The sequence below is a fragment of the Notothenia rossii genome (assembly GCF_949606895.1).
Source record: "Notothenia rossii genome assembly, chromosome: 4".
NCBI lineage: Eukaryota > Metazoa > Chordata > Actinopteri > Perciformes > Nototheniidae > Notothenia > Notothenia rossii.
In genome coordinates, this window is record NC_136902.1 from 74,756,478 (window position 1) to 74,769,446 (window position 12,969).

Below are 12,969 nucleotides of genomic sequence, written 5' to 3' on the forward strand. Positions count from 1 at the left end.
AATACTTTTGGCAATATAGATAAATATCACCATATATATAAATAAATATCACCACAAATATTGAATATCATCATTCAAATAATTCAACAATAAATTCAAAACGATATGTTACAAAACAACAATATATAGTTAACAATGAACAAAAATATATACATTTTACAACATATCCATGAAAACCAAAGTGACTCTCTCAACCCACACTGTAAGACCCAACTTGTTGTTTCAACTTAAATATTTGCGTATCCATGCTGCGAAATAATTTTACGTCAAGACAACAAAGACAATTGAGTTAACTCAAATAAATATTGCTATTGGACTCAACTCCAACTTTAGTTTGTCTAACTTGATAGCTTTAGTTGATATAACTTGATAACTTTAGTTAATTTAACTTCAGCACTTGATACCTTTAGTTGATATAACTTGATAACTTAAGTTGATATAACTTCACTAATTGATAGCTTTAGTTGATATAACTTGATAACTTCAGTTGATATAACTTGATACCTTTAGTTGATATAACTTGATAACTTCAGTTGATAAAACTTAACCTTAAGTCAATACTACTTTAGTTTTTGGTTGATTTAACTGCAATGCTAATGAGTTTATCTGCTTAAATGTAATGCAGTTTTCACCCCAGACATCTAATACAATTTAACAACAAATACTGCCCAATATGTTTCTTGTTTTATTGAAGATACAATTTTATGAACCAAAAACACTGAGATCCAACTCAAGCATCTTTAATAAAAACAGATGAGTCTCAATAAAAACAATTTTGGGAACAAGAATAATGCATCAGAAGACAATCATCCAACAATCCAACCATCCAATCCAACAAAAGTAAAAATAAATCTCCATGAATTCAAGGCTTCATGGGGTGTGTAACTGATAGAAAATAAGTCCCTTTTTTTGGTGAACTACTCCTTTAAGACAGTACCAACACATGATGTCATCAAAATGGAACATTTGTACCAGAAAGCTTTTTTTAATAGCCTTGCCTTGTTCTTTCTTACCATCTCACTGTGGGCAGTTAATCATACTACCATAATACTTGATGTGTTATCTATTATTTAATGCATCCTATTTAGGCAATCATCAATACTCAAATATATTTTGCATTGCAAGTTATAGAAATTTAAGTCGACATTTAAGTTTTCATTTTGATGACATCTTAAACAAACGTGTTGGCATTCAACAATGTGCAGCCAGTTACAAATAGAGCAATTAACTAAAGAATAAAAAAAATGCATCAAAACATGTGCAATTCTAAATAATGCATCGCAAATAAGATTAAGTAAACACTGAAGTTTCACACAGTGTGGATAAAACCTCAGTGCAACAAATCCACACTGTGTGTGTTACTGTCCCCCAAATAAATACACACCGTGTGTGTTACTGTCCCCCAAATAAATACACACCGTGTGTGTTACTGTCCCCCCCAAATAAATCCACACCGTGTGTTATGTGTCCCAAATACACTGTGTGTTACTGTGTTCCAAATACACTGTCGCTATACCCAAAATCCACAGTGTAAATATCCCAACAAATCCACAGTGTGTGCCCTTCCAAAGTGGCATGTAAACCTGCACAAGTCATTAAATAGTCAAATGCAGTACACAATCTACAGGATATCTAACCAAAATAACAAAATATAGAGTCCATTTCTCATACCAAGTTCACATTTTGTTTGTTCAGTTGAACTTGCATTTTCTACTTGAGTATCAATATTTACACTCTGCCTTAAGCTTACACGGGCTTCCTCAAGAGTCTGTATCTCAAGCGATGTAACAATACAGAATATTGCTGTGTGCAGTTCTCCAACAATCAAACTTAAATGGGAGTCCATTTCTCAGTCCATGACTCCTCCAATGTCCATCAAGTTCAGGGTCAATGCTTAAACTCTGCTTTAAGCTTACATGGTCTTCCTCAAGAGTTTGTTTCTCAAGCCATGAACCAAAGCAGTGCAATGGCCTCCACCAATGTCCATGAGCACCTTCTGAATGACTTCAAATGTGTACCTTATGCCTTTGGGATAGTCGATGTTGAGTGCGTAGAGCAGACCCATCAGCAGTGACACAGCTGTTGGAAAATCACTGACTGATGGAAAGATGATTTCTTCCTCGATGACCACTGCGAAACTGACAGTATCATCCCCGTCTGCCACTATGAGGATGCCCAGCATCATTCCTCTTGTCATGTCCTCCTCAGCATCTGTGGCCTAAACAAAGTGGAAAACGTGATAAAATAAACCTTTATTGATTCTGTTGTTGAGGCCACAACAGCATTAAGCATGAAACACACCAGTGGTTCCTAAACTTTTTATCTTAAGACACACTCCCGGGGACCCAAACTAATGAAAATAGCTGACCTACAATCTCACAACACTTCACAAAAAAAAAAAAAAAAAAGAGTATGAGCTGTTGAGTACTTAAAAACCTAATTTTTTAAGGGCTTTATTAAAAAAAAAAAAAAAAAAATCCCACCCAGTGTGAAATGAGCGGTGCTTTCGATGAGTTCATTTATACTCCTAAGCTTGGACACTGCCATCGAGGCCATGCTGGTACGGACATACACACAAAGCCACATGTTGGAGCGGTTAGCGCTCAAAAATGAAGTAAATATTTTGAGGAAAATTGGAAACAAAGAAAGGGCCTTTTACTCATGATTGGTCCCAACCCACTGTTTAGGTCCTAAAATACAGGATACGTACAAGTAAGGGTAAGAATGGGGGCCTGATCTGCACTGACGGAAAATATAAATATAAAATAAAATATACCTGAACTTTCTTGTAAAAGTTGGACGAAACCTCTTTGAGGTAGTGGGGGATCCCCATCAACACAACGGTCCTTTTCCATTGGTTGGAACACTAAAAATAATAGACAATACACAACCAATGGAACAGCTTCAGTCAGATAACATCAGAATAGAGTATTTAACAGTAAATAAATGATAAGTGTGTGTGTGAGTGAGAGCTGCAGACAAAATTGGAAAACTATAAAATTGAAGCTGATAAAGCGGTTCTTTCTCCTAATTGGATGACACCATTGACCCGTGTGAAAGTACATTTGCTGTTTATAAAGAGCTGGAGAGACAGGGACTGGGAGAAGCCTGTTACTGAACCAACGCTATAGTAACATTTACTATAAGAACTTTTTTTTAACAGAAAAACAGTGTAAAATATCACGTAAGCATACTTACATCACTATCCAGTGTTGTCAACAGCTTCTTCAGCTCCACCACACCAGGCTTGGCTTTGTAGATATCAATGAACCTCTGCAGATACTTGTCAAGACCAGCGAAGAGGCAGCCTTTCAGGTCAACAGTGGTGAGGCGAGCAAACTCTGCTTCAATCTAGTAGGCATAAAAGAAGCAAAGAACAAGCCGAGGGATTGGCTGTAAATTCAATATCACTGATATACTGTATGTATATAACTGTATAATCTTCATGACAGCAGACATTAGCCATTGTGTACAACATATCTTTCTATTCTTAATCAGCCTCCAATCTGATCTTCCTCAATCACATTTGAAATAGAGAAGTACTTTACCTGACGTTCAGAGAACAGTGCTGGCCATTTATCTTTGATGTCAGCCACAGGTGGCTCATCCTCTAAGATTTCCTTTCTCCGCAAAGAGAAGGTGCTGGTCATCATCGCTTGAATTTGCTTCCAATCAACCTTCCTCTTCTTCATTTCTGTGAGCATTGCTGTCCTTTCTTCGTCAAGGGAGTGTTTTGTTTTTCCTTCCGGGATGTCTGGCAAGAAGTTGACTTCTGATTTTCTAGCCCTCTTAAGAGTTCTTTTCCCAGATGTGCTGGATGACCGTGAGTTGAGTGAGTTGATCTTGAGCTCTGGGCATCCAGCCTCTCGGAGCTTTTGTCTGAAGTTACCCATTTTAAACTTTAAACTAAACGTCCAACAGTGCCATCCAGCGACAGACCCTGGTTCCCTCAGACATGGATGTTTTTTGATGAGCGCTTGCGCCACCAAAGCATATTCCTCATGTTGTGGGTATGGGCTATAGGCATAAACCGCTTCTGCTATTTTTTCCAAAATGTCTGATTTCATGCATTTGGAGATATCAAGAAGGGTTCCATCCTTCTGGAAGGCTTCATTTCCTTCCCTTAACCTTAGCTCTGTATCAAACACAAAAGTAGGGATCTGAAATGACTGAGGCAGGTGACGACTGCAGGTGGACTGGACTCGACTGGGGCTCGACTCAGGGGTTGTGGTTAAGCTTGCAGTGTCCAACGTTGAGTCTGTATGATAATAAAGTTCTTCTGTATGAACTTGGAGTTCTTCAAGAGGATGACTGTACACTTTTAAAGTCACTTTATCTTTAGGGAGATCTGACATGTTACTCAAGTTGCAAAGCTCGTTATTGAACATTGGATCTTGAAATTGTACCCTCAAAACTCCTTCCAATCCAAGCTTGTTTTTGAGGATCAAGTGCAGGTCATCAACCGTGTCGGGCATGTTCTCAATGGTGACCCTCCGAATGTCCTCTTCGGTTAGGATGACACGCAGCAACATGGTGAATCTAAAAAGAACAAAACAAATATACATTTTCTTATAAACAAGGCAAAGTAATGATCACATGTCATAGTAGAACCCCGACCTAGTAAGTAATTTAACCACATGAGGCCTATATCCCAATATTGGGAACATTCTGTGTAAATTACAGATCTACAAGCTCACTATGTCTGACATGTTGTGAGCTTGTAGATCTGCTATTTTCGGTGAAGAGATTTAGTGTAGATGGGAAAAGGACGGGGCTTCAGTCAACTAAGTATGGGGTTTTGCTGTAGGAGAGTGCAATGCAAGGCGTTGTGGCCTTGCCGTAGACTATCAATTTAAGATTTTGTTTAAACCCTGTTAAGATGTAAAGAAGGTTATTTTTTATTATTTAAAAACAATGGTAGTAAAATAATGAACTATATAAAAGTATAGAACATAAGGTAGAGTTGTTAATGAAACTAAGGCCTATAAGACAATTATTATTACTTAAATTATCCTGAAAATAAGCAAAAGGATTACCTCAGTGTAGCAGGAATGCCTTGGGAGAAATCAGGAGTCTGCCTTGTACCACGTAGGCTGTCAGGGGGACGTAGTGGTTCAGCTCTGCAGGGTCGACCACAACCAGTTGGGAATCCTCAGCACTGCAAACTTCATAACATCTATAGTGGTCCAGGTAACAACCAGAGAAAGGTTGAAGAACAACGAATGCCTTGTTGTCCACTATCACAATGTACAGGACTTGGCAGAAATCAGGGAGTCCACTTGTGCTTCCAAATGATACAAACATCCCCTTTACATATTTTGTTCCATGTATTAAGGCTGTTGTGGCAAGTGATATAGTGGTCAGATGACTGAATTTGTGCTGAATAGCTAGTTTGACTGGGAGGGGCACATTTTCAAGGGAATTGTGTGTTGTCCTCTCTACTTCTACTGCTGGCTTGAACAGGCAAGGCATGTCAAAATGGTATGCCAACATAAGCTGGTGTCTGTTGGCCAGAGACAACACAATGTTCTTGAAGTTATTAATATCACAAACAGCTTTCTTGAAAAAACTGTGTTTTGCTTCGAAGCGAAATGTCCAGAAGTCAACCACAGGTCCAAAGCAACGAATCAGATGGGGATAATGCTCTAGAAAATGATGTTTGGGTTTGAGTTTCACATCAGGAAATACATCTGTTAAAAGTTTCCTATGTTCAAAGATCTTTGCTTCTAGGTAACAGATGCTTTCATCTGTAAAAGCGGACGATGCCAAGATTTCAACAATGTCTTTCAGTTCCAGAATCAGAGACCATGCATCATCATTTTCAGGGACATCATCACCAATAATTAATGGCAACAACCTTAACAGAGTCCAATTCTCGTGGCCATTTCCTATGGTTCCAGACAAATGAAAATTTACAGAAATGTTTTGAGGACAATTGGTTTTGTCAGAGTACTTATAAGGGAAGTACTGTATGGCAGTATTTAAATTATCTAATGTGAAATATTTCCTGTCAATGAATTTTTTCAAACACAAACACAGCTCAAAGGGTACAATGCCTTCAAATAGGTCGTGCAAAAAGTCAGGTGGAAACCCTGTTATACAATGAAAGTATTGTAGTTCATTTAGAACACATTCACGTTTTACACCATTTACACTTTTCAAATTTGTGTTTTCTTTAAGCTCAGACAGGTTCAGGTTATGTGACTCTATCGTTCTCAATACAAATGACCCACTTCTTACAGAACAAGTTTGAATATCTTTTCGACTTGCAAGGCAAAATCTGCAAAACTTGTCCACATTAAAGGACTCCTGAAAGCCAGCAAATGAATGTGCCCCCAAATTATCTGATGAAATGTATAGCACTGTGCCTCTGACACTGGTTCCTAACCTGTCGATGTAAATTCCTTCCTTTTCAAGCAACTGTAGGTCTCTCAGCAGTGGTTGAACAATTGGACCATAACCAAATGTTTTAATATCTTGACTTTTGCATAGGGCAGCCAGATATATAGTAGACAATGATGATCTGTCTCTTACAGGCAAATTGCCAATTATCCAATAGATTGCACACAGCTTATGTTTCTTTCTTGAGGTGCCTAAAGGGTTACAGATCTCAAAGTCATCAATATACAAGCCCAAAGAAATACTTAGATCTTCACCATTAACAAGTGGATTTTCTTTACAGTACGATGCATCAAAAAAAGACTTATACTGGCCAGATGGTGATTTTCGGTTTTCTTCCAAAACTCTGTCAATTACATCACCCCTATTCAATAACGCTTGAAGAACACGCAAGATTGGCACATAAACAAATGTTTTTTTTGATGAAAAATCTAAAACATATTCAACTGGGTTGATTAAACTGAAGTTTTCTTTGAAAAAAGATGACCTCCTTTTGTCAGTTGACAAAGACCCACCCTCTGAAAGACTGCTAAAATGATTTGCCTGGCACAAGGTATCCTTTACTAAATTTATAGTGTTTTCATCAATGGTACATCCATTCTGCCTTAATGCTTTATCAAGAGTATTTTTGTTTACCTCACTCAATAAAACACCAATATCCCTAAATTCTGTAACTATTTGCTGAACTGCAGTCTTTGAGACATGTAAAACAGTTTCCAATCGCAGAAGTAAAGACGCAAGTCTTGCTTGAACTTTATCAGAGGTATCCTCCTGCTCATTTACAATCTCATCCTCAGAACATTCTGCATCACTGACATCTGAAACCACTTGATCAGCCACAAGTTCCACGCCTAAATGTGTTTGAGTAATAAGCTCAGATTTCAAGTCTTGTAGTGTGGCATTGTTGTGAAAACGACTTTTATGCGAAGTAAAGGTAGTGTAATTTCTTGTTTCGTGAGAACAGTGATTAAAAGGGCAGGTAACTATCTCTTTGTTTCTAAGATGTTTCCCAAGATGACCAAAGTACTGTTTTATAGTCACTGGATAATTGAAGTCACACAATTGACAGTTAATTTTAAGGTTTAACCCTCCAACAGGTCCATGATGTGAAAGTCCATGTTCTCTTAAATGCTTATTAAGGGATTCCTGTGATCGGAAAACTAGCGGACAGTCACTGTAGATACAGGGCAAAGGGCAATTTCTTCCATGATGTCCATGAATGGCTCTATAATGTTCAATTATTCTTTTGCGATTTCCTGAGTAATAGGTACAAAACTTACAAATCCACCGCATTCACGTTTGGATCTTGATCATGTACACCTGGAAAAAGAAAAGTAAGAAAGAATTAGGACAGAGATATTACATGGTAGTTTAATAAGCATGTTATATTTTCCTCAAAGCTATATATATTAGTGCTGTCAAACGATTAAAATATTTAATCGCGATTAATCGCATGAATGTCATAGTTAACTCACAATTAATTGCAATTAATCACACAATTTTATCTATTCTAAATGTCCCTTGATTTATTTTTGTCCCATTATTTTTTTTCATTTTAATGCTCTTATGAACATGGAAAAGTGGATTGGCTTGCTTTATGCACATGTTTCTTTTATTAGAAGCAACATGCAAACAGGGCAGTACAAAATACAATTATAAAGTTAAACCATGGCTTAATATTTCCTTTTTCTAAAGTTTGCTGTGAACATAGCAGTCAGAAAACGTATTTCAGAAACAATGAACAGTAACAGTTAGGTAACCAATAAAACTGAAAGCTGAAAGCAAAGAAGTTGTAAGCCTACAACTTCTTTGCTTTCAGCCAGCTACTCAAACAGACAAGCCTGTTGACATTTTCAGACAACAGTGAAGCTCGCTTCTTTTGCACAACATGCCCAGACACTGAAAACAACCTCTCAGAAGGTAGTGATGTTGCCGGTGCTGCTAAGTACTTGCGTGCAAGGCGGGCCATTTCTCTGAATCTTTTTATCATCCATTTCGTCGTATAGCGCTCGCCACTCACTCGAACCGTAACGTTAGCCTACTACTATTGGCCGGCTGCCAAACGGCGTGCCTATTGTCTTGTTTACAGTCTAGCTAGATCCGGTGTGGTGTTGTAGTTTTTCTAACGTTACTAGTTGTTGCAACCAATTGCAACAGCATGTGAAAAAAACTACACACACAAATATATGTGTATATATATATGTGTATAATAAGTAAAAATTAAACGCATCCTATTAACTGTTGTCCGAAAAATTCTCCACCATGGTTTACTCATAGCCTATTTAGTGCACGTGCAACTCATTTTAACTATAGCAATTAAAAGTTTGAAGAACACAATTTTTTAATGAAATAAAAAAGACATTCTCAATACGCACACCAAACTGGGCAGGGGGTAATTTAAATTAAAAAGTCTGGGAAACAAACTAATCAACAAGTCAAACAGGAGGGAATGGCTGCGCTGTTTGCTAGCAGCTAGCTAACTCGGGCTGCTAAGCTGTTAGCTATTCCCACTGTGAATTTCACCAAAAGTTTTGCTGTTCCGTTTTCAATAAACGGGCAACACGGACGATAATGTAACCAATTAAAAAACGTAAAACATGTCTTAAATATTACTTGTAAGCTATCAATATAACATTTACACTCACCTTGTTAAAATACGATGTATATTCAGTCTCTGGCGTTGTTCCATCCACCGAACAATGCGCGCGCTTAGCAGGGAAGGACGCAAAACGTGCTACACAGCGTACAGCGTGATGACGCACAAGTCTATAACTTTTGTGCATTTGTCAACTCAACTAGACTCAACTTGATTTATCTTGTTAACATAACAAAGGGTCTTAATTGAGTCAACTTCCATGTGGTTGAGACGTTATCAATTAATTATTTTAAGTTAAAATGACTTTTTGCACAAATCTGTGTTGTATTGACAAGTAAAAATGAGTCATGATAACTAAAGAGCAACATTGGGTTTTACAGTGCAGTGCTGGGTTTCTAAGTAAGTGCTCATATTACAGTATTTTCCAGACAGACTTGCTTTCTGCAGGAGTTTTCACACCGCATTGCCTTGAACGCATAGAAGTGGCAGCACGGTGTCTCTTCAACCAGGTCCTCATATACTTTTGAGGATCAAACATAGAAGTAGGGGGGCCGTTGATATTAATCATCATCAAGTTTGATATGTTTGAGATCAGTAGTACAGCCCTTTTGTCTGAGCTTATATTGTTCATAAGGCTAAAGTTCCTCTCACACTCTGCTGTGCTGACAGGGAATGTCTTCATACAGTTCATGAGTGGTTTTAGGTCCTTGGGCTCACTATTGGGCTCTTCCAGTAGGTCTCGCATCCCATTCAGTGCTTGGTCTGTGCACAAGTGAAATCGCTTGCACAGTCGCTTAACCTGGTCTTCACCATGGCGAATGCTGGGGTTTGATGGCCATTTACTCTGATCAAGGATGCTGAAGTCCTTGATGACCGCATCTTCGAAAGACAAGCGTTGCTCAAGATTGTTCACAAGGCTTTGTAAGAACTGGCCTGGATTGATTGACTTCAGCTTTGCATTTCCTACTAGAGCTATAGAGCGATACTCCACAGCCTCTTTTGCCTCTAAAGCCTCACAGTATTTTTCACCTGGACTCTCTTTGAAAGACTGTATCACTCTGATTGAGCGTTTCAGCAGATGCTCTGCTCTGAGGAGAGTTATAGAATGAGCTTGAAGCTCCAGTGACAGGACACTTAGTTCATGGAGAGTGTCATACATGATCCCAAGGTCACAGACAAATTCAGGACTTTGAAGACGGTATAATAAACCTCTGTACATTTGTTTCTCTTTGGTGGACCTCATCTCATCGGAAGACGCATTCTTAAAGTGCTGCACAAGACCTCCCAGGGATGTCCACACAGCAAGAACAGTACGAAAGCTACTGTCCACCCAGCGTACATCTAAAACTCTGCCAATGCGAAGAAGTTGTGAGCCTACTTCAGCTGCTGCATATTTGAGTTCACGCTCATTTTTGTTCGACATACTATAAAGTGAATATAGCTTCTGCATAAATATTTTAAAGTGGTTGACACCCGTCACCTCATCAACAGCATTTGACACAGCTAGTTCCAGCCTATGGTTCATACAGTGCAACACAAAGAGCCTTGGGAATCTCGAGGTCAACCTGGTTGCTACTCCTGACTTCTTTCCTAGCATGACACTGGCTCCATCAGACACAAATGTTACCCAGTTTTCAAGAAGCCACTCTTCTGTAAAGCCAGCCTTCATTAAACAGGTGAGTAAAGCCTGTTCTATGCCATCTGCTATCTGATTGTCTAATTCAACTAGATCAAGGAATATGAACTCAGGGCTTGCTCCTTCAATTGACGCTTTTACAGAAACTGTCATGACAGGTTTGTGACTTAAAGAAGAGGCCTCGTCAATAAGGACAGCTAACTTCGTGGATGATGCTATTATGTTACTCACAATTTTGCTCTGCATCTCACTGGCAACATGTTGTATGATTTGTGTTGCACTGTAACGTGAATGAAGTATTGAGCCCATCTTAACATCATTCAGTTCCTGCAGCTCAATGAGGCTCTCATGGTCAGAAAAGGGTCTGTTCTTTTTGGCCAAATGGTAGGCTGTTCGGAACACAGCATCAGTTTCCTTCTTGTAGGACTCAGTCATAACCTCCACTGCATTCTCAATGGCCGATTCTTTTTGTTGTTCTGCCACCTTCACAGCCTGAGAGTGTGCCTTGGACAAAGCATGTTTCCTGATCTTTTTTCTCAAGACTGACAGACTTGTTTCTCTACTTCCCTGAGAAGACACTTGAATTTCAAAGTTCATCCATTCTCTTGAGAGTGATACACCTTGCTCCTTGTTGATCCCAATGGAGTTCACACTGCTACAAACCAGACATCCTGTGAAGCATAAACATACAATGTAACTACTGTATCCACAGCTGTATGTGTGCATGGTCTATTTTTCCCATACAAAAGGACACACACACACACACGCACACGCACACAATATTAATGTGTGTCCACTGTTTCAGAAGCTACCTAAACTAACAAGATACCTAAACTTACCAAGTTTTTTGTTTTTGGATCCCAACCAGGGGTTCTTGGATTTAAAATCCTCTTTTTGATTGACAGTCCACAGGTCAGGCCAGTCATTATTGATGTCTAAGGGAAGAACAACAAAAGTGATTGAATTATAGGCTATAAAAGGGGAACAATGACCATAACCTATTCAAAAGTGTAAAGTTGTCACCTTCATAATCTGCATTATTAGATTTTTTCATTTTAGCCCCCAAATAGTCAAATAGTCAATTACACAGGGCCTAGCTGTAGCTTTATCCATGGCTGTGTCAATACAAAGTGTGAAAACTCTTCTAAGAAAAGGCGTTATGACGTGACTCAATGTTGCACACAAATTAGACCTAAACACAGACAAACCTTGTGCCCTTTTCAACCAGGTCCTTGGTAAACAACAGCACGTTTCCTTTCGTGAGGAAGACGCACTTTTAAACTTTTACCGTCATATACGTCTTTTACTTCCTACCGCATCCTGCCTTCAAAATAAAAGTACCCGTTTTCATAATGTATCCAAATTCGTGGATTCCACGTAGCGTCGCTATGCCCGAATCTGGCTGTGCGTCGCACAAGGTCAAAATGCCCTTGCTATTTTTAAGCTGTTGGCTGAAACAACAGTCGCCAAAGTAACACAGATATAAGACTTTATTCAATCCTAAAAGAGGTAGATCGGCGGGATAAATGGCTGTCTTTAATTAGAAGAGACCACTGGCAGCCAACATCTACCCTCAGACTGTGCAGTCTCCTATAAATTAGCACTAGCTACATTTGACCTCAAATTATGTAGCTGCTAGTGCTAGCTAGCTCATTTTTTATCTCCATTTGACAGGAAAACGCTGACAATTGAAGGATTATTTGAATTATTTGAAGTATTAAAGTAACGTGTTATGGCAGGAAAGTTAAATCTGGTATATTCATTTTAATGTCACCTTATATATATTCATGTGTGTTACATTTGAAGGGACAAAGTATATTTTCCCTCCCCAATATATTGAGGTGAAGTCCTTGTGTTTAGAGAGAGATGTGAGCAGGGGACACCCTTATTTGGGGATAGTGCCAAGACGCTGGAATGTTTCCCTCGTAAAAGAAGGGTGTGCGTTACACATGCTTGGAGCAAATGTGTGTGTGTTTTCATTGCAGTAAATATATGTGCTACATGATTACTGGTCAACTATACCTCTGTTCTTATTCTTTCATGTGCGGGTACTAAATGGCTACAAACATTGTGGAGAAATTAGCTTAAACATGTTTTCTTATTCTATATGAAATGGAAGCAGCTTTTATGACAGGGACGAGAGAGCTGGGGGAGGGGACACATTCCGAAGAGTTTCAGCATGTCAATTATCAGGGAAATCGACTTGTTTTCAATAGATGTGTGTGGTTAATTACTTTGTATTAATAATAGCAGTATGTGTAAAGGAAGCTGGAAATATACAATGTGAAACCTTTTATTTGAAATAAAGATTCTGCAGGGAATATTCTTAAAGAACAAT

At 38.6% G+C, this 12,969-nt stretch overlaps 1 protein-coding gene across 4 annotated transcripts; it reads right to left on the reverse strand.

Moving 5' to 3' along the window:
* Positions 1–1,614: 1,614 nt before the first annotated feature.
* Positions 1,615–9,332, reverse strand: LOC307037474 (sterile alpha motif domain-containing protein 3-like). 4 transcript variants are annotated; one of them, XM_079678360.1, is made up of 7 exons: positions 9,045–9,332; positions 7,680–7,719; positions 5,037–5,176; positions 3,549–4,539; positions 3,199–3,351; positions 2,777–2,866; positions 1,615–2,218 (listed from the first exon to the last, which is right to left on the reverse strand). In XM_079678360.1, exons 4-7 carry the CDS (start codon positions 4,530–4,532, stop codon positions 1,913–1,915), a joined length of 1,533 nt encoding a protein of 510 aa, XP_079534486.1. In that variant the 5' UTR covers positions 4,533–4,539; positions 5,037–5,176; positions 7,680–7,719; positions 9,045–9,332; the 3' UTR covers positions 1,615–1,912. The 4 variants fall into 4 exon arrangements, with proteins under 4 accessions (XP_079534486.1, XP_079534487.1, XP_079534488.1 ...); XM_079678361.1 differs by lacking the exon at positions 9,045–9,332 and having other exon boundaries at positions 7,680–8,187; XM_079678362.1 differs by lacking the exons at positions 5,037–5,176; positions 7,680–7,719; positions 9,045–9,332 and having other exon boundaries at positions 4,407–4,968.
* Positions 9,333–12,969: the final 3,637 nt, after the last annotated feature.